At 34.6% G+C, this 23187-nt stretch overlaps 1 protein-coding gene and 1 non-coding gene across 2 annotated transcripts; one reads left to right on the forward strand and one right to left on the reverse strand.

The window, feature by feature from the left end:
• Nucleotides 1-13175: 13175 nt before the first annotated feature.
• Nucleotides 13176-22170, reverse strand: LOC133328086 (aminopeptidase N-like). Its single transcript, XM_061536633.1, has 8 exons — nt 21828-22170; nt 21606-21758; nt 21222-21539; nt 19012-20092; nt 18759-18949; nt 16286-16453; nt 15633-15773; nt 13176-13431 (listed from the first exon to the last, which is right to left on the reverse strand). The coding sequence occupies exons 1-8, from the start codon at nt 22022-22024 to the stop codon at nt 13176-13178; spliced, it is 2505 nt and encodes an 834-aa protein (XP_061392617.1). The 5' UTR covers nt 22025-22170.
• On the forward strand, nt 15971-16042 carry Trnaq-uug (transfer RNA glutamine (anticodon UUG)). Its single transcript has one exon. It is a non-coding gene; the product is annotated as a tRNA-Gln (tRNA).
• Nucleotides 22171-23187: the final 1017 nt, after the last annotated feature.

Below are 23187 nucleotides of genomic sequence, written 5' to 3' on the forward strand. Positions count from 1 at the left end.
TTCTGGATGCCTGGTAGGTTTGAGCAATTTCTGAAAGAAAATATCCAGGTGAGCCTGACATCGTTCATCAATTTTGTTCCTCCACACTACCTACAATTGTATTAAATACTATTAAGTAAATATTGTTTGTAGTTGAGTTATTCCTCTATGTACTTTGTTGTTTTACTGAAATAAAATAAGATTTAAAAAAATGCTAAAAATGTGTTTTATTTATGGACGTCTAAAAAATTTGTTAGTGGGGGTTTAGTTTCTTAGTAATACATTAAAACACAGTAACATGTCAATACTATGAGTTTGAAAAAAAACCCCAATCCCAGGCGCCCATAATGAAGTAGCTAGTTGGCCGCAAAAAAAAAATCGAGGAATTTTGGTCTGACAACACCCTACCCGCGAAAAAATTCGAGCGCCTAAAAGTATGCTACAAATTTTGTAATTTCTTTGTACGGCATTGCCAGATGCAATTTTTTAAATTTTTTTTGGCGGGCTACTTTCTGTTTTCTTCTGGGCTCCTGGTATTTTTGTCAAATTTGCGCATAAAATAATGCATACAACCAGGTGAATGAAAAATTGTGACGTCATCACACAAATTGTCACATGCGTAGGGACATGCTTACTTACCATATTTGTTGTATCCGTAAATAAAAACAAATACTATTTTTAGTAAATTCATTATTCTTTATTTTTTATTTATTAAATAGTCTTTGTAAAAAATATAATACATACATTTAAAAAATATATTAACACTAGAACGCCGAAGGCGGTCATTTTGACCGCTTTCCAATTTTAAGTACAAAAGCAACTGTGCATTTAATGACACTTTTATTTTAAATTTGGTGATTTTTTTATAATAAACGTAATTCTATGAGATACAAAAAGTCACCAAATATTAAAAAAAAATGTCATTAAATGCACAGTTGCTTTTTTACTTGAAATTGGAAAGCAGTCAAAATGACTGCCTTCGGCGTTCTAGTGTTATTTGGAATCTATTCTATGTGTAATCCTTCCTTGTAAGATTTTATGATTGAGAGGTGAGGATAATACCAATAGATATAACTATCAGCATAGCCGCGGGCCTGTCATATTTTCAAATATTCGAAGAAGTCATAACCTTTAAAAATACAACTTCTAAATTTCCAATTTCCAAAGATTTTACACGTTGTGATTTGCTTCAATACATGTCTTCTGCACTGTCACCCAAAACGGACTAATGTTCGTACCGACCCTTTATGCATCACCTATCGGTTTCGTTGTATTCCTACCCCAAAATAATAATTTTGGCATCGTTTGGATACTGTCTAGCTCACCGGAACATAGTCTATATCCGTGCATCTAGACCACGGACAGGTATGCACCGAGACTATTCTTTGATCTTCCTTTAATTTTGATCCCAGCCAATTTCCAAACACCATATTTATTCTGTTAAGATCCTATCGGAAGCTTGCAGATCCGTATCTAAAATTTGTTAAGAATTTAATAAAGAATTGAAAAAAAGTTGCTTGCGCCCAACGTGGGGCTCGAACCCACGACCCTGAGATTAAGAGTCTCATGCTCTACCGACTGAGCTAGCCGGGCAGTTGGACGACGTTTGGCAAAATACTAACACAACACCAGATACACAGCATTCATACATACATATGTATTGGGATATGTTTATCCTACGAAGTTCACCACATATACGAACGGATAACGTGGATAAATTAGCCTCAATCAAATATTATATTCTAGACAACAACCTTTGACGAATAATGTCGATAATATGGTGCACGAGGAACAGTATTACCATCATTGAGGCGTAGGCATGAATGTTACCATTATGAACTGGCCAGGCAAGTCTGCAAAGTTCCGGAAGAAATCTTTGAGAAATTTGACATGTAAAAATGCCGAAGTGTCGAATTTCGGTGGTCAGAGCTTTTTATACACTATACTAAAATTGAACAAAAGAAAATAAAATCGTTCGGGACTTCTATGTGGTGGCTATTACATTGTAAATGGTCGAATACTAGGTTGACCAGCTCTGAAGAAATTAAATACTAAATTACACACTTTTTGGTGGGAAAATATGGCGGAACTTTTATATTGGGGGTATGTCCAAACTCGGACTTTTTCGTTTTGGTCCCCCGTGGTGTTGTTGACAATTCCGTTAAATACTCTGGCGGAATTGACTTAATACTAGTTGACTGACCCTCCCTCGTAGTGTTACCTTATTATCCATGGAACAGATCCGCTAGAACCTCTTCATGAGTTTTCTACTTAACAATATCTTCCCAAACCCTTCTGATACACTACACGTTCTCGAGGCAATGTATTTATCAACGGTTTTCCGGCCTGGCAGAAACTTCTACTGATGTTCCTGCAGTTCTCTCAGGGAGTGAATCAATCGGTATGAGAGTTAATTTTATGAGCCCTTTATTATTATTAAACCCGCTTCAGGCGGGAGTGAATGAAGACTAGTTGATCGCTTGACCCTCACTCGTAGTACCAGTCTACTGTCCCTGGACTAGCCTGCCTATACTTAGTACTTTTCCCATATGCCTTTATTCTATCAGCAGATGCTCGGATGGCAGAGCATCACCTTCGTTTGGGTTCACAGTCAGCGGTGCTAATCACGTAAAATTGGAAGTGGTCATCCCAGCTTCTAATTTTACGTGATAACATCACATCCATTGTCAGCATCGATTTCTCTGAGAATCGAAGTTAAGCTGCACGTTTACAAGACAATGTATTCATCAGCGTTTTTCGGTCTACCAGAAACTTCTACTGAAGTTCCTAAAGTTTTCTTATGGAATTAAACAATCGAAAGGGCCCACTTGACCCTCTTCTGTAATATCAAACTATCGTCCCTCGCCAGACTCGTAAGAACCTCTGCGTGAGACCGACAAATATTTACCATCGCTTAGAGAATTTCTCCCAAATGCAGGTTTCGTATCAGCAGATGCTTGAGTGGTAGAACTTCACATTCGTCCTTAGGCACCGGTGCTATGGGGCGATCGCTTCTACTTTTACGAGTACAGATAACACCACTTCTTGTGTAAGAATCAATTTCCCGACAACTTGCAGAACCACCTTATGTTGTATAACAGCTTCTCTGGTGCTACTGACATGAGAAGTTCTTTAAGGATTAAAATTGAATTGAAATTAAACTGCACAAGGTATTCCTCAGCGGTTTTCTGGCCTGCCAGAAACTTCTCCTGAAGTTCACTAAGGGAGTGAAACAATCGTCCTATCCTAGTTATTATTTCTCCCACTCTGACTTTTTCGTAGTGGCTCTAGGTGACGTTGACAATTCACCCTAGTACCCAAACTCTGGCGGAAGTAAATGAATACTAGTTGACCGCGACTAAAAACGTCAGAACGTAGGCTATGAGAACCTGATAACCTTGGGTACCATTTCGACATACTGTATGATATTAATATGTACTGCGAAGTCTGCCAAATATAAATCTTCTAGTTCGTCTGGTCTTTGAATGTAGTCTTACAAAAATGCCGATAGCATAAATATCAGAAGAATCGGGAGGTAAGTTCTGTTCTCAAGGTCTCAAATAAAATTCTCGCTCCATAGGTCGCCCAGTATTGATATAAACCTCAGAGTTACTACTTTCGGAAAACCACATTCCTAAACAGCAATATATGGCTTCTTCTGCTGATATTTCAGTACCCGAGATAAACTTATGAGCAATATGCTACAGCTTTTGCTTTATAGAATAATTACACGTTCTTATCTCGTCGACAGCTTCACGAAGTATTCTGGATACACCACGATTTGATTTATTAATGTTGTTAATGACATAACTATAGCACGCATAAGGATCTAGGATATATTGAATTGAATCCTAACTTGAATAGCATGTTCGACAGTGGTCCTTAGTTGTTCCGCTATACAGAATTCGGATTTTTTTGTTGGAGGAGGTTATCTCTATTCTGTAAGATATCATCGCTGAATGGCATCGGCGTGTTACTGCGCTCTGTTTGCTTGTTATTGGCATATTGTTTGTGTTTACCGTTTGAACTTTATAGTATTCGTGTTCGAAAGAACTTGTTTTCGAATTGACTCACAACCAATTTTTTTTCGTTTTGTATACGAATATTCTCCGTTTTTTCTCTGGTGATCTCTGACAATATCTCTGTACGGAGAATTTTCATCCAACACAATGTGTCGAACATATTCAGACGATTATATTCGGACATATACATTTTGTTTTTTATTTTAAAATTCTAATCATACACTCAAACAAAAAATTGTTTGCGCCCAACGTGGGGCTCGAACCCACGACCCTGAGATTAAGAGTCTCATGCTCTACCGACTGAGCTAGCCGGGCAATTGTCTAGAATTTTGTCAAATATCTATCACAGTATGTGTGAAAAACATTTCTGAATAATTGAAAATGTTGTTCTGAAATAGATATTTATACCCTTTATAATAAGTATCTCTTGAAATATTCGCAATATCTTTTGCGTCTCGAAAATTTTGGGATTTTTGGTATATCTATAATTTTATTGGGTAGAAAATCCCTAAGTGCATTTTCCAAACGAAGTTACTATATGGTAACATTATGAAGTGGACAGATACGCCTCTTCACAGAAGTCACATACCAATTTCCCTACAATCGCCCTTTGGTAAATTAATGGAGCATTTTATTCTGCAACGCATCAATCGGGTAATTGAGAAAAAGAAAATCCTTAGAGACTGTCAGTTTGGATTTCGAGCAAAACATTCGACAACCCATGCACACGCAGCATTCTCTACATATGTCACCGAAAGCTTCAAACTGAAGGAAGGGAATGCTATTTGGCTTGGACTTTGCCAAAGTATTTGATGTAGTATGAAAGCACGACATTATTTATAGAATGCAAGAGTTTGGATTCGATCAACAAACTTGTAGAATGGTAGCAAGTTTTCTCAAGGATCGAGTTTTTCGTTTGAAAGTAAAAGATAAAGTGTTTGAGCAGGGACCGGTTCTGTACACTGGGGCCGGTTCTGTACAACCTGTTTGCCCTCTTTCAGGGCCACCTGAAGATACGCTGATGATGTTTTACTTGATAATAACTCATAGAAACCGACAATAATAATTTATAGAAAATTCATAGAAGTGTCAGACAAATCACCCTGCACGAAAGATTTGACTACTACCAAAAACTCTTTCGAATGCGAGGACTTTCTTTGGAGGTTAAGTTGCTAATATATAAAAAAGGGACATATTGTCAGTCTAAAAGGAAAGAATTATAATGTGGGTGAGAACTGTAATGGAATTTATAGACATTCGTCCTATAGGAACATCTACAATGCAATTGACTTCAACCGGATTGAAGTATGCATGATATAATATACCCTTATCTTACTGGAAAGGAGTTCAACGAGAAACTCTACTCCATTCTTAGAAGGAGACGGAGGTATCCTATATTATGCAGATGACCGACTGATATATTAAATTCGGAGGTACCACAGCATTGATGCCGATCTTGAGCCTATATCTAGTACAGCTCAATAATATAGAAATTGTAAATAGTGTAGTTGTGAGTTTAGATTTGAAGGTAGTTTTAAGTTAATTGAAGTTGGCAGCGCTCGATATGTAAAAGTTGTGTAGTTTCCTTCATTGCAAGCCATATGATAAAGGAGAAAGAAAATTTATAGTCCAATTTTATACTGTAGCCATTAAGTATACTGTACAACCTGAAATAATTTACTAAATAAATGGCAATTTTTAAATGAAATTATCGGGCCAGTCTTCTGATAATGGCTAGGGAGTGTAGTGCAATTTGAATCAACTAATGACCCGCAATGTCACTAAAATACAACGTTGTAATTGTCAAGAATGTCAGTACAACCTCTATCAATGCCGTCAGTTTTATGGCGTCAAATGTCAGTACTACCTCTTACAATATTATTTTAGGTATATTTCCCTATGTGTACAAAGTTTTATATAAAAACAATTGGTCTGTTCCCGTACTGCAAGAATCTACTATTTTTTACTCCGATAACACTTTTTTCCTTTGTGATATCGAATAAAATAGTAAAATTGAGTAGATTCTTGCAGTACGGGAACATACCAAATACTGTATTTTATTTTTAATTTATTTATGTTTAACAACTACATTGAATTTATTTATTTTATCTTATAATTAAAATCATGATTTCTTCTCACACTTTCTTATATTTAAATTCTGGATTAATACTCTTAAAAAATGGTTACAGTTTAATAAATAGTTTCTTTTTTTCTTATTTTTAATGATTGATGCTGCACATTGAGGATTAGCAGTGAATCGCACATGACGATATTCAAAAAATACTTTTTTTTTAAATTAAAAACAAAAATTATTGAAAAGAAGCTTCTATAATAAAAGTTATATAAAAATTTTCAACATTGATAAGAAAATAGCATTCATTTTATTCCATTATTTTATTTCATTTTCAGACTTAACCTATGGACCAAGTTTTTTTTTTGCATTATTTATTTATTTGCTTTTCGGGATTTTAAGGACACTAATTTTGTTCATTTTTGCAAAAAAAAAAAATTTCAAGGCTTTCTTATAAGCTTCTAGCATTTCCTATATATTTTTATTATAATTATAAATTATAAAAGAAAACAAGGAAACATTTTGTAATAAATAGAAAATAATTAACATCATTGAAATTTCTACGAGAAAAGAACCCTATAGATCAAAGGAGACTATCTGACTTCGATTTAATGTATGAATAAATAACAAAGTGCTCAGGAAACTGGTAACAAGCAGTGTGCAATATAATCGATTGTTATCGGTGCGATACTGACTTGAGATCCCTAATGTGATAATGACTAAACAGCTGCTCTTTTAAGATCCCTTTTTATACCCTCCAACATAAGATGGAGTGTGTATTAAATTTGTCATTTCGTTTGCAACATTTAACGAAAGACCTGTTGAAACATTTAACGGAGACCCCCACAAAGTATAATCGATTGTTCGGTTTGGTACTGACTAGAGATCCCTAATGTGATAATGGCTAAACAGCTGTTCTTTTAATATCCCTTTTTATACCCTCCAACATAAGATTGAGTGTGTATTAAACTTGTCATTTAGTTTGCAACACCTTGAAATAAAGTATAGTATTTATTCTTGATCGGAATAAAATTCTATGTCGATTTATGCGTGTCCATCAGTTGAAATCACGGTAGAGATCGCAATATTTAAAATGGAGTTCTGAAATTTTGCACAGACATTGCAAGTGCTCCTATGATGTTCGGTATTGCAAACGGTCCACGTTTTGGTGTAGCCCCCATAGGTATTTTGGACAAATTCTTCAAACCCACATGGCTGTAATATAGTATTTTGGGTTCTCATTGCAAAGCCCCGTAGCAAAAATTATTAAAATAGACACATGTTGTAGGATAGCCCCTATATAACTGTACCTCCAATATTCGATATTTAGGGGATTTTGGACACATTTTTCATCCGAATTGTCTGTTATTATACCCTCCACAACTATGTTGTCAGGGAATTATAGCTTTGTGCAGCCCCAATAGTTTGTAATGCAGCGAAATATTGGTCCTAGACCCACCTTTAGACATGTGTGTCCGTCCGTCCATTATAATTTGTAAACACGATACAGGCCACAGTTATGAACCAAATATCACGAAAATTTTGCATGTACGATGAGTTCTGCCCAATAAAGGCCCCTATTGTCTTTGGTAAAGATCAGTTAATATTTAGCGGATGAAATGGACCAAATACTTAATTTTTGTCGGTTTTTCTGGTCGCTCCAGAAGCCGCAATTATGCTCCGAACATCGAGAAGGGAATCTGGCGAAAGAATAAGCATGCCTATTTTCATAAAGATCGGTCAATATTTAGCGGGTTAAACGGAACCCGACTTTTGTGTCAAAAATAACAAAATTTGTATTCTATGGCTTATATGTTTACTCCTGAAGGACATAGACCCGATAAGTTTATAGTATATCCAAGAGGAGCGGTTGACCTTCAAATTGATATCAATTATATTGTCGGATGTGGGAGTTACACGTAAATATTCAAAGGTGCTTACGTATTCAGATATTATTTAATAAATTATTTCCACACTAGAGGGCGGAAATATAGCGCAGATCGCTTTGAAATTTTTCATGAGGTTTTAGTTATGGTCAAGGACAACGCCTAACGGTGATGATCAGATAAAAATTTTGGGATGAAACATAATTTTTTGTGTCTTTTTCGAGTCGATCTATAGGCCACAATTGAAAACCGAACATCACAATACATCCCTCGGTGAAGGGAATCTGGAATATTTGTTGACCTCTAGTCGGCCAAGAGGGTGAAAATATCGCAAAATATTGCCCATGCTCAGAATATAGAACCACACCAAGTTAGATTTTCGTGGAAATTGTGTGGGGTATCATATGGTCGGCCCCATCCGACTATACTGCTCCGCTCACTTGTTTGGTATTTGAAACGTTTTTCAATCAAAATGGCTGAACTTTTATATTGGGTTCTCATTGTGTAGCACGTCCTTGTACTAAATATTATTAATATTGAAGCAATATCTCTTTACAATATCTCTTTACTAAAAATGATTTCACTAGCCTCATAAAACGCTAGCCCCCTATTAAATAATCATCTTTATCTGACGTCTTTTTCGGTATATTCAAGGTTCTATCATAACATGAGTTTTACCCAAGGAGCCCCCATAAAAAGTTCGTCTTAGCTGAATCTAACATCGTTTAAACTTGTAAGATATCATTCAAATATCTCATATAGATCAAAAGTTATAGTGTATGAAAATAACATTAAATTTTTAAAATTGCATATTTGAACCATGCCAATCAATAGATGGCGCTGAAGATGGGTTTCTAAAAATTACACCTCATTCATTAAATTATTTCTGTGTCATTACTCATTCAAGTGTTATGAAGAATCTAAAATACCGATGATTTCCTGTAAATTTGACAGCACAGGAATACGCTTATTAAATGGGTAGATTCAAAAATTATGCCATCAATAGATGGCGCTGATGACGGGTTTATTATAATTGCATATCTCAATTCTTTTTGCCATAACTTTTTTCTTAATGCTGGTATTTCAATAAAAATTGTGTCATGTGAAAGGTACTCTAGCATACTTTCTTGTGAAATGAATAAAAGTCCTATTAATGTTGAATATTTATATGAAATTGCAAGGTTAGGATTATAAAGTATGGAATATGGAACAGACATTGATTGTATGGGAGGTACCAGAAGGTTTGGACTTTATTGAACTTTTATGTATATTTGTAAATCCACTCCAAGATGTCTGAAATGGATTTGGTCCAAGAAACATGGGGTCTAAAACACAATCGAATCTTTTTTCCCGTAATGTATTGATACACATAAAACTACAATATTTCCGCCATCCAATAGTGAAAGTTTCATCCAAATATTTGCATTCATTGTCAAGTTACAGCCATTTGAAATTGACCATATATCGAAATATAGCTTTTATGGGATTTTGTCTAACGCCTAAAAGTATGCTCATAATTTCGCAAACTAACATGTAAACACAAAGCAAACAATTTGGCAACACATCCTACATTTTTCTGTTTTTATGGAATTGCAATTTGTTAAATTTTGCCATTTGCGGTACTAGGCAAACAGAATCGTGTAGCAGCTATATTTTGACACATGATAAATTTCAAATGGCCATAACTCGGCGATGAATGGAGATATTTCGATGAAATTTTCACTATTGGATAGGGGGAGTGATGCAGTTTTTATGAGTATGTAAAAATTATGAGAAAAAATAGGCTATTCAATAAAAATATCACGGGTGGGATTCTTAATGGACATTTTTATGTGTCGATAGGATGGAAATTTTGTTTTGAATATTTATTCAAGTGTCAATAGACCAAATATTATTTCAAAAATATTTTTCCAACAGCTAATAGAGCGTATATTCTTTTGAAGCATTTCAGTTACTAATAGAGCGTGAAAGAATAGGTTTTTGAGTACCGATTGTGGGAAAATTATAAAATAATATTTTCTCTCGTAGGTAGTAACCGATTGTATCCAAACTTAGCACATCGTAATATTTCGAAAATGGGACCTATTGAACCATTCCTTCTGGTTCATCCCATATTTCTGGAAAATATTTTTTTTATAATGCGACGGATTATCCGATTTAAAGTAAACGTTGCGAAACCTAATATTTTCACCGGTATATTGTTCACAAGACGATATGCCAGTATAGTCGGACGGAGCCGACCATACGATACCCTACACAACTACCACGGAACACTAACTTTCTGCGGATGTTTATCCCGAGCCTAGGCAATATTTCGTAATATTTGCACACTTGCACTTGCCCGATTAGAGGTCAACAGCACCTCTACCTTACACTGACATATTTTCCGAATATTACTAGTTCTCAGGACAGCCCTTTTCATTACTTTCCTTTCACTGGGAGTTGTGTTTCCGGCTTCCAATTGTCGGGATCGACTCGAAAAAACACAACAAATTAAGTCTTCGGTCCACCTTATCCCAATATTATTATCTGACCATCACCGAAAATTATAGGCGTTGTCCTTGACCATACCTGGATCCTCACGTTCATATGACCCTCTAAATAATGACCGATCTTTATCAAAAGAGGCATGCTTATTCTTTAGCTCGATCCCTTTTCGCGATGATTGGGCCATAATTGTGTCCTATACAGCGACCAGAAAAAATTACAAAATTTAACCGATCTTCACCAAAAACAATAGGCGTCTTCATTGGCCAGAACCCATATCTAGATCGACTCCGCTAGACGAGATATGACGATCGGTATACTTAAAGGTGGGTCTAGGACCAATATTTCGCAGCGTTACAAACTCTTGGGGCTGCACAAAGCTATAATACCCTGACAACATAGTATAAAAACTACAATTTCATTTATATATCTGCAGTAGGTGAAAAATTATAGGAAAAACAAATGGGGTTCAATTTTTGTCCATACAATAGATGGCGCTGACGACAGGTCTTCGCCAGTGCTGCAATATATATATATATATAAATTAGAGTTTTCTAGGATTCTTCATAACTTTGGAACGCATAACGATGCAGAGACAATTCGAACGGATATTTTTATCTTAGAATATCTTCTTGGTAAAAGGGTTTAATGAGGTTTTTGCTGGTGTTGCCACTGTTGCCACAGAAAAGTGAAAACCCATTCTTCAAAACCTATTTTCATATTTAATAAAATGGAATTTTACAAAATTAATTTGTACCTTTCGCATGACACTACTTTCATTGAAATATCTACAGTACGAATGAATTTATGGCGATAATAAATGTGGTATGTATATTTTAAGATCGTGTCATCAGCGCCATCTATTGATGGGTAGGATTCAAATCAGATACTTCAGTCTTTTTAAAGGCCAACTTTCAAAACGCATAACTTTTGAACAGCTATTCGTTTTTTAACAAAAATGGTCTCACATGAAAGAGTAAATAACCTACTTTTCTATGACCAGAAAAAATTCTTATAAATATTATCGACGGAATTTATTAAAAACATTAATGCTGCATTTCATATTTTAAATTATAAAGTCTTGGTTTTTTTTTTGTTATGTCACCAAAAACTATAAAATGTTATCTTTCATATGACACAAATTTCATTGCAATATCTGCAATTGGTCAACAATTATAGGGAAAATATATTAGGTTTTAATATGGGATGATCGATTATTGGATCTACCCATTCAATAGATGGCGCTGACGACAATAATTCGAATGGATATTAATAGCTTAGAACATACACACTATAAAATATTGCTTAACAGAGTTGCCATGGCTTTGATGCTACATTTCATATTTAAAATATAAAGTATTGATTTTTTTTTGTTATGAAACCAGAAACTATAAAATTTTACATTTCATATGACACCAGTATCATTTTGAATCTACTCATCATTCAATAGATGGCGCTGACGACAATTTTTGGTAGATTATTCATAACATTTATATGCGTAATTATACAGAAATAATTCGAATGGATATTTATAGCTATGAGCATACACTATCCAACAGTAAAAATATTGTTTAACAGTGTTGCCACGTTTTCGGGAAATTACAGTTTTCTGGGATTCTTCGTAACTTTTGAACGGGTAGCGATACAAAGAAAAATCAAATGGATATTTTTAGACTAGAATATCTTCTTTGTGAAGGGGTTTAATGAGGTTTTACCGGAGTTGCTACTAATTAATATAACCACCATCTTACAGCGGAGGTTAAACAAAAAAATTAAAGGCCAATTAAAAAACAATACTCTTCTCTTTTTTGTTTCTCTGTGTTATCTTACTTTATTTTTCTTAAGCTCTTAACAATTATCGTTTCAATTTCATTATTATTATATATATATATATATTATTTTTTATATATAGGAACAATACTTAAAAATTTATTACAAAAAAATAAAATAATAATAAACGATGTAAATTTACATATATAGCACAATTCTATACAATTAAAAATAATAATGATAATACAAAAATTAAAACAAAAAATAATAATGATAAAATAAATAATAATTTAGGAGGAACTACTCCTCCTCAAAAAAAAAAGAATAATAATAATTAAATTTAATATAATTAAAAAATAATTTTAAATAATAAAAAATACCTATATAATTATTCTTCTTAATGTCGTTATAATTTAAAAAAAGGTTTAGCTTTAAAGCTCAATACTAAATTTGTAAGTCGTGATTAAAATTAATTAAAAAACATAATTATTATTGTTATATATATAAAATAATAAAACTAAAATTATATCACTTTTTGTTTGCAAATTAAATTTGTTAAAAACAGAAAGTTTGACAATTTTTTTTGAAAATTAAATTTAAAAAAAATATCATTGTGAAAAGGGGGTGATTGTGTGTGCATGTTTTCGTTTTGGAAAAAATATGTATCGAATATTTTTAAATCTAATTCTTTGCAAATAAATACATTTTTTCTTCTTAACTTAAAAAATATGTGTATGTATGTAATTTAATGTAAGTATGTATATTAAATTATTATTTTTTCATTTTTAAAGATCGTTTTCTTATGATGTATGTATGTTGCATTATTGTGTATCTTTTTTTTTTTTTTGGGTGTAGTGTATTTGTTTGAGTGTATGTGTATGTTTTTTTGAGTGTATGTGTGTCTGGTGTTGTTTCTTATTTCGTTGGCAAATGACGACTCTTTTGTTTTCCCTCCAAACTTTAGAATATTGGTATCTCAAAATCTTCCACAATAATATCGATAAACGATTTGAGACTATAGTAGGAACGATTGCGCCAATAAATATTATTATTGACCTGTTCCATGGCCAAATCGATAGCGGTCACCACAGCTTGTAGTCCCAAACCTCTGGCCTTTTCACGGAATCTCTCCAACTGTTCCTTGTGATATTCTTTGCTCATGTATGTTGTGATGGATTTCACCATTGAGGTTAGGGTTGAGAAGCCATCGCCGAAGCTGTAATGAAGAAAAAAAACCGAAATTTGAAAAAATTGGAAATTATAAAAAAAGGAAAACTAAAATTTAGTAAAAAAAAGTCATTAAGTTCGGTCAGGAACGAACATTTTATAACCTGCACCAGGATGGGAATATTTTAAATTCCTAAAATTGATCGGTACTTCTATATGGGGGATATGCCTATATAAATTTCCGGCCGGAGAAAATGTGATATCTAACTAGAGACACACTCAGGTTGGAAAATTGGCCAATAGCCCAATTTTACTATTGGTTCTATAGGACCTTGAACCTTGACCTTGGGGTAGTGGCATATGGGAGCTATACCAAAACGTTTACCGATATCGATTATTTTTTGTAAGAAGGTTTGTCGCCCGATGCTAACCAAATATACCAAATTATAGCCCATTTGAATGAAAAATGTGCCCAAGCTCCCCGATATCCCGAAATTTTAAACATGCCGTTATATGGGGGTTACCCTGAAACTTTGACCAATACTGGTAATTTTTGGAAGGAATATTTGCTAACCAACGAGAATTCAAATTACCAAATTACGGGCAATTCCGTTAACAAATGAAACCAAAATCCACAAAATATCGAAACTTCGGGGTACTGATACATGGGGGCTATTCCAAAATGTAGATCGATATTTTTCATTTTTGGTACGAAGATGTGTCATCCGAAGCGAACCCTAAATACCAAATTACAACCCGTTCGGTTGGAAAACATGCCGGAAATCCTTAAAATACCAAAATTCGGGGTAGCGTTATATGGGGCCCATATCAAAACATTGTCCAATATTGATTATTTTTGGTAGAAAGATTTGTCACCCAGTGAGAACTCAAAACACCCAAATGCAGTTAATTTGATTAAAAAATGTGCCCGAATTAACAAACTGTGGACCAAAGCTCATTCGGTTCAAAAATGTGTCTGAATTACACAAAATACCGAACATTTAGGGTGCGGTTAATATGGGGACATTACCAAAACGTGGTAGAATGATTTTCTACACACTGAGAATCCAAAATACCAAATTAAAGCCTTGAGCCAAGTTTTACCGAAACTTGGGTCACACTAATAATTTTTGTTAGGGAGATTTTCTACTTAATAATAATCTATAATATCAAATTACAGTCAATAATCCTGAATATTTAGGAGAAGGGGTACCAGGAGTACCAAACAATGTCTGGACAACATTTCAAAGGTCTATTTTATATATTGCGATCTGTATTGTGATTTCGAAAAACAGGCAGTCGGACATGGCTAAATCGACATCGAATTTTAATCTGATCAAGGATACAGACTCTTTATGTGGTCTTCGGTTGATATTTCGAAGTGTTTCAAACGGAATGGAATATTTAATATACGCTCCACCTTATGGTGAAGGGTACAAAAAGTGGGGGTCTCGCAAACCTTTGGTCCTTTGAATTGGATATTTCTTTGTCCTGTTATGCATTGTGCTCCCGAATAATTACCTTTACTGGCAGAAGAGAATCTTAAGTGGGCGAGGGAATTTGAAAAGAAAATCTACTCCAACCCACCTAAGAGAACTTGCATTTCTATAGTCAAACTCAGCCTCATCAAACCGACTGAGGACACCACGGTTTGGTCAAGGTTTTCCCAAGGGTTAAAAAACGTTCGGCAGCAATTAACCATGACATATAGATAGGCTTAGGTTATCTCTAAGTCGAATGTAATCCAGCAAGTCTGTGTTCGGCATTGATTTTTCCACCCCTCCACCATAAGATGGAATGTATTTTACATTGGCAACTCAGCTTCCTACAACTCGAAATACTCCTCGGATAAAACCATGTTTTGACATGATCTCTGTATACAGGATTCGCGCGGTTTCGCTATGTTGAGGGGGCCCTAGCCAAATTTTAAAGCACGAGTAGGTAGACTGGTAGACTTCTCAGAGGATAAAGAACCTACTGCAGCAATGCACCATAGTCTAGTTCCTTATATTAAAGGTGTTTTCATGTATTTCGCTTATATACATATATTTTATATTAATTTATATTAATTATATATTTAGATTGGTGTACAACGAAGTTATTTATTCTTTTTTAATCCTCTTATCTATTTTTTCTCATTAATTTGTAAAAAAAAATCAAACCATTTTATTAAATGAAATTATTTTTAATATCATCTCCCTTCCTTTCTCATCAATTTTAAAATCAAATCTTTTCAAAATCTCTACTTACTATTCGGCAATCTCCTTGATATTCGTTTGCAGGAAATCGAAGGCGATTTCAAAGCCAATTGGATTTTCAGCAACAGCTCTAAATGCTCGGGCGCCATCTTGTTTCAGAATAAGGGTGGAGTTGAGTGTCATATTTAAATATCTGAAAGTAGAAAAACGAGACAAAAACAACAACAAATTAAACACATGAACGAGAGATAAAGACAATGGGCAGCATATATTTTTAAAACAAACAGACACACACGCACACACAGATACACATTATTAAACACGCACACACATATTCTCGTAAACGCAAAAAAATTACGAAACTATATTTTGGTACACGGACAGATATACGGTTCTATGGTGTAATGGTTAGCACTCTGGACTTTGAATCCAGCGATCCGAGTTCAAATCTCGGTAGAACCTGAAGTGAATTTTTTAATTTATTATTTTTATTATATTTTTTTATTATTTTTTGTGGTGTTTAAAAATTATTTGAAATATTAAAAAAATTTTGTGATTTTGGGATTTTAATTGAATTTTAGATTATTTTTTTTATTTTTATTTTTTATAATTATCTTTTTTATATTATATTAATTTAATTTAATAATGTGTATTTTTTAGTTTTTTTATTTACTAACAAATTATTTAAAAAAATGTTCTACTTACTTGGATAACAACCATGGTTTCGTTGTACAGCCCAACGATGATAAGATCTGTTCCTTTTCGGAGGCACTTGTGGTACGATTGTATTGTTTATAGGCGAAATGCCATTCTTGGAATGAACCCTCTTCCATGGCAGTACAGTAGATAATGGATTTCATATTGGGAGTGATGCTAAACAAATAGAAATAATAATATATATTTTTATTGTTAAAAATAAGGAAAATGTATTAAAAAATAATAACAATTATTAATAAATAAAAATTAGTTTTTTTTAAAGAAATACCATATTTATACCCTATACAACTTGTTGTGAGGGTATTATAGGTTTGTGCAGCCCCAAGAGTTTGTAACGCCGTGAAATACTGATCCTAGACCCACCTTTAAGTATACCGATCGTCACAACTTGACTAGCTGAGTCGATCTAGACATGTGTGTCTGTCCGTCCGTCTGTCCATTAAAATTTTTAAACACGATACAGGCCACAGTTATGGACCAATCTTCACGAAATTTTACATGTTTTTGGTAAAGATCGCTTAATATTTACGGTATGAAATGGACCAAAAACTGGTCGTTCCAGAGGCCGCAATTATGGCTCAAACATTTTTACACGGAGAAGGGAATCGGGACAAAGAATAAGCATGATTTTTTTGATAAAGATCGTTCAGTATTTAGGGGGTCATATTAACCCTGACTTTTGTGTGAGAAATTACAAAATTTGTATTCTATAGCATAAAGGTTTACCCTTGAAGGGCATAGACCCGAGACGTGGAGTGGTTGACCTCTAAATTGATGTCAATTATAAGTCGATGTACTCGGATGTGGGAGATACACTTTAATATTTACAGGTGTTTACGTATTCATATATTGTTTAGTACCCCCACTAGAGTGGAAAAATATAGCATTGAGCGCTTTTAAATTTCCCATGAGGATCCAGGTATTGTCAAGGACAACGCCTATAATTTTCGGTGATGATCAGATAATAATATTGGAATGAAGTGGCCCGAAGACTTAATTTTTTGTGTTTTTTTAGTTGATCTATAGGCCACAACTGAAAGTCGAACATCACAACACAACCCAGGGTGAAGGGAATCTTGACAAGTAATTAGAAGAGCTGTACTGAATATTATTAATATTTGTTGGCCTCTGATCGGTCAAGGGGTTGAAAATAGAGCGAAATATTACCGAAGCTCAGAACCACATAGAGTTAGATTCTCGTGGAAGTTGTGCAGGGTATCATATAGATGACCCCGTCCGACTATACAGTTCCGCTCTCTGGTTATAAAAATATTTTTATTTTTTAATTTTTTTATTATTTTTTAATAAAAATAAAAAATATTTTTTTATTAACAAAACTATTTTTTATAAATAACAAATATTTTTTTTTATTTAAAAATAAAAAAATTATTTGCGCCCAACGTGGGGCTCGAACCCACGACCCTGAGATTAAGAGTCTCATGCTCTACCGACTGAGCTAGCCGGGCAGCTATTATTTGTTTGCCAAAAATATGATTTCAAACTTTTGCTAAGCTTTTTGAGACAGGGTGTTTAAAAGCTTTCTAACAGGGTGTTCCAAAATTTCTTATAAATTATTTAATATAATATTTATAAAAAATATTAACAGATAAAGTTTCGTTGTAAAATGTCTAGTGGTAGCATATGAGTCGTTTCATGTAAGTAGGAGATTTGTTAAAAATTATAGACCAAGAATCCTAGGACCATTTGAGATCAATAAAATATTAAAGACAAGAAAATAATATAAATTAATTTTTTTTTTTCAAAAATCCTCAGAAACTGAAGACCGATTTTTTTTTTACAAATAGTTACTGAGATCGAATTTGTTCTATAGAAAAAAACCTCGGAAATGGGTCCGGATTTTTTTGCTATAAAAATTACCTCAGATACTGAGGTCAGATATTTTTTATAGAAAAAATACCTCTGAAACTGAGGTCGGAATATTTTCTATAACAAAAAATATTCAGAAAGTAAGGTCAGAATTTTTTCTATTGAAAAAAATACCTCAGGAAATGAGGTCGGATTTTTTTAATAGACAAAAAATACCTCAGAAACTGAAGTCGGATTTTTTCTATAGAAAAGAATACCTCAGAAACTGAGGTCGGAATATTTTCTATAACAAAAAATACCTCAAAAAGTGAGGTCAGAATTTTTTCTATTGAAAAAATACCTCAGGAAATGAGGTCAGATTTTTTTTAATAGAAAAAATAATACCTCACAAACTGAGGTCGGATTTTTTGTATAGAAAAAAAATATCTCAGAAACTGAGGTCTGAATCCGAATATATATAGAAAACCCCCAAAAAGTGAGGTCGGATTTTTTCTATAGAAAAAAATACCTCAGAAACTAAGGTTTGACCGAATATATATCGAAAAATCGCAATAAAAGACCGACTTATTTTATATATAAGAAAAAATCCTGAAGTAGCCCTTATTAGTTTAAAAATCGCCGTTTCAATACTCACCGATTAAAATTGGGATTTTGCATCCATTCGCGGTATTTCAGGTGGGCGAAGTTATAGCAACGATCGTATTTAAATTTACAGGCCAATTTGGCGACCAAAGCTCGATGTTGTAATTGGATATGTGATTCATTATCGGGTTCCTGCAGGCCATATTGGTCAAAGGCCGGACGGACCATGAACTTCATGAAGGCCTAGAAGAAAAAAATAAACAAATTAATATTTTTCTAAAAAAAACAGTTCCTCCTCCACTCACCCTAAACGTTTCGTAGCCCGGTTCACGGCTCATCATATGTATCAGATAATTTAGACCCTGTTGGGCAGCGGACCACAACAGCTCATCATCAATGGATGTGAAAATTTCCATAAGGAATGTCAACGGTATGTCATAGGTCAAATATTCCGCCTGGGCCAAATGGAAGGCATCATCCAACAATTGGGCTCGGGTGACACGTGGCAGATTGGCAAATTCCTTTTTCAAAGCCAACCAGGACACTAAGTCATAATTTACACGATAATAGCCTTGACGATTTAAATTCAAGTAGACAATATCATTGGTATTATTGTCGGAACTGAAGACATCTCGGATAACCAATTCGAGACCATTATCCATCAGCCAATGGGTGGGTATGGTGTGGCCGGTGCGTACTTCACTTGTCTCAAAAGTTATCGGCACTATCCATTTACTATCATCGGCCATGTCGCGGGATGGTAGAATATATCGCTCCTGAGTGATGATCAAATCGGCACCACGTCTCTCCACATTAATGACCGGATAACCGGGTTTCGATATCCAAGTATCCATGATGGTCTTAATGTCCATATGTTCGGGTAGGGTCTTTTTCAGATGGCCATGTTTGGTCATAAATTCCCATAAATCATCACGATCAGCATTACCATAAGCGAAGCTATTCAACAAATCCTGGGTAGCATCACGGAACGCCTCATTGCCCACAATGGAATTTAACATACGCAACAAAATTGTGCCCTTAGAATAGGTAATCGGATCGAAGATTCGACGAATGTCATTGGTGGCCTTCACATTAAACGAAATCGGATGGGAACTGTTGTCGGAATCGTGTTGCATAGATTCTTTAAATTCAAATACTGTAAAGGTATCCATAATCTCAAATTCCGGATGGACACTGTTCAGGGCAATGTAGCTCATATAGCAGGCGAAACCTTCCTTCAACCACAGATCATCCCACCATTTAGGTGTCACCAGATTACCGAACCATTGATGGGCCAATTCATGGGCAACAATTTGGGCCACATATTCCATATGTTCGGACGAGGAGGCCTTCTCCAGATCGGCAGGGACCAGCAAGGAGGAATCTCTGGAAAAATGGATAATGACATATTAGGATATTTCATTCGGGAGGTCGTATAATAACCTCAGTAATCAGTACTGAGGTCGGATTTTTTTTCTATAGAAAGTAATGAACCTCAGGAACTGAGGTCGAATTTTTTTCTATAGAAAATAATGAACCTCAGGAACAGAGGTCGGATTTTTTTCTATAGAAAATAATGAAACTCAGGAACTGAGGTCGAATTTTTTTCTTAGAAAATAATGAACCTCAGGAACTGAGAAAATAATGAACCTCAGGAACTGAGGTCGAATTTTTTTCTTAGAAAATAATGAACCTCAGGAACTGAGGTCGGATTTTTTTTTATAGAAAAAGTGGACCTCAGTTCCTGAGGTCGGATTTTTTTCTATAGAAAAAAGTGGACCTCATTTCCTGAGGTCGGATTTTTTCTATAGAAAAAAGTGGACCTCAGTTCCTGAGGTCGGATTTTTTTCTATAGAAAAAAGTGGACCTCAGTTCCTGAGGTCGGATTTTTTTTGAGGTCTGATTTTTTTCTATAGAAAATAATGGACCTCAGGGACTGTGTCCGGATTTTTTTCTATAGGAAATAATGGTCCACATGAACTGAAAAAGTGGACCTCAGTTTCTGAGGTCGGATTTTTTTCTATAGAAAAAAGTGGACCTCAGTTCCTGAGGTCGGATTTTTTTTATAGAAAAAAGTGGACCTCAGTTCCTGAGGTCGGATTTTTTTCTATAGAAAAAAGTGGACCTTAATTCCTGATGTCGGATTTTTTTCTATAGAAAAAAGTGGACCTCAGTTCCTGAGGTCGGATTTTTTTCTATAGAAAATAATGGACCTCCGTTCCTGAGGTCTGATTTTTTTCTATAGAAAATAATGGACCTCAGGAACTGTGTCCGGATTTTTTTCTATAGAAAATAATGGACCTCAGTTCCTGAGGTCTGATTTTTTTCTATAGAAAATAATGGACCTCAGGAACTGTGTCCGGATTTTTTTCTGTAGGAAATAATGGTCCACATGAACTGAGGTCGGATTTTTTTTCTATAGAAAATAATTTTTTTCTATAGAAAATAATGGACCTCAAGAACTAACGTTGGATTATTTTCTGTAGAAAAAATATTTTTTTCTTGAGTAGCTCACCTGAATGTTATTAGACCCCAATTTTCCATAGCACCAAAACCGAAATCTGGCACCGTTACCATATCGATTTTCTGCAAACGATTTTTAATACCAAAATAACCTTCGTAGAAGGGTAAGAATTTGCGCACCAACGAATAGGCATAATGGGTCATATCACGATTTTCGGGACGGGTCCAGATTTCCACACGTGGCACCAGCGAAGCATCCATATCGGAGAAATGAGATTTTACCAAATTCGAAACAATAAAAGCTAAGAGGTAGGTTGGCATTTTTGGTGTGGTCATAAAATCATCACGGGTGAAACCGGGACGGCAGATACTGAGGGAAAATAAGGTAAGTATTTTTATTAAATGAAAATCTTCGGAAAATTCTGCCGCCACTTACGTGCTATTATTTACAGGCATATTAGATAGGGCCATTGCCGTTCGGGTGGGTCGTATAATACTGATTGTAAAATTGGCCTTCATATCGGGACGATCGAAACAGGGGAAAGCACGACGGGCATCGATTGGAGAAAATTGGGTGCTGATCATCCATCTGAAAAGAGAATACAAAAAGTTTTAATTTCCCTCTTCCCTTTCTTTGTGGTCTCTTTCATCGACTTACTCTTTTCTTCCCGTATTCACATCTATGTAACTGGTCTTGTAGACACCCTGCAGGGTATCGGTAATTTGACTCACAAAATCCATGCTAACAATCAATTGCAAATCTTTCTCATCGGCCAATGACTTCGCCAGCGTTATAACATAGGCCGTATAATCTGCATTATAGGCTCCTTCGAATTCTACATCTTCAGGCTGCATCAGATTGGCGGCATAGGTATCACGTGTAACGCGTACATTTGTCACCGTCACATTGTTGATGTCCAAGACAATGGGTTCAAAGCTGTTGAGGCGCGAATCACGTTGGACACGTATCGCCACACTGCCATTATTTGTTGAGGTGTGATTGTTCGGTTCGATGAGGATGCTGTAAAGGAAAATAAAAAAAATATTTAATTGTTTGATATCCAAAAACAAAATTGTAACAATTGAGACCTCAGTTTATACTGAGATATTTCTTATAGAAAAAAATCCGACCTCAGTTTCTAAGGTACTTTTTTCTATAGAAAAAATTCGACCTCAGTTTCTGAGGTATTTTTTTCTATAGAAAAAAATCCGATCTCAGTTTCTGAAGTATTTTTTTCTGTTTCTGACGTATTTTTTTCTATAGAAAAAAATCCGACCTCAATTTCTGAGGTATTTTTTTCTATAGAAAAAAATCCGACCTCAGTTTCTGAGGTATTTTTTTCTATAGAAAAAAATCCGACCTCAGTTTCTGAGGTATTTTTTTCTATAGAAAAAAATCCGACCTCAGTTTCTGAGGTATTTTTTTCTATAGAAAAAAATCCGACCTCAGTTTCTGAGGTATTTTTTTCTATAGAAAAAAATCCGACCTCAGTTTCTGAGGTATTTTTTTCTATAGAAAAAAATCCGACCTCAGTTTCTGAGGTATTTTTTTCTATAGAAAAAAATCCGACCTCAGTTTCTGAGGTATTTTTTTCTATAGAAAAAAATCCGACCTCAGTTTCTGATGTATTTTTTTTCTATAGAAAAAAATCCGACCTCAGTTTCTGAGGTATTTTTTTCTATAGAAAAAATTCGACCTCAGTTTCTGAGGTATTTTTTTTCGATAGAAAAAAATCCGACCTCAGTTTCTGAGGTATTTTTTTCAATAGAAAAAAATCCGACCTCAATTTCTGAGGTATTTTTTCTATAGAAAAAAATCCGACCTCAGTTTCTGAGGTATTTTTTCTATAGAAAAAAATCCGACCTCAGTTTCTGAGGTATTTTTTCCATAGAAAAAAATCTGACCTCAGTATCTGAGGTATTGAGGTAGAAAAAAATCTGACCTCAGTATCTGAGGTATTGAGGCAGAAAAAAATCTGACCTCAGTTTCTAAGTATTTTTTTTAAATCTGTCTCTAG

Source organism: Musca vetustissima, unplaced genomic scaffold (genome assembly GCF_032173495.1).
Source record: "Musca vetustissima isolate MV318-11 ecotype Yass unplaced genomic scaffold, APGP_CSIRO_Mvet_v1 utg215114, whole genome shotgun sequence".
Taxonomy (NCBI): domain Eukaryota; kingdom Metazoa; phylum Arthropoda; class Insecta; order Diptera; family Muscidae; genus Musca; species Musca vetustissima.

Coding starts and splice junctions, on each gene's coding strand:
- LOC133328086 (XM_061536633.1), bottom strand. CDS start 22,024: ATGCAGCCTGAAGATGTAGAATTCGAAGGAGCCTATAATGCAGATTAT. Junction 21,540..21,605: donor ATGCCTGTAAATAATAGCAC/GTAAGTGGCGGC, acceptor ATTTTCCCTCAG/TATCTGCCGTCCCGGTTTCA. Junction 15,774..16,285: donor AAACCATGGTTGTTATCCAA/GTAAGTAGAACA, acceptor TTCTACTTTCAG/ATATTTAAATATGACACTCA.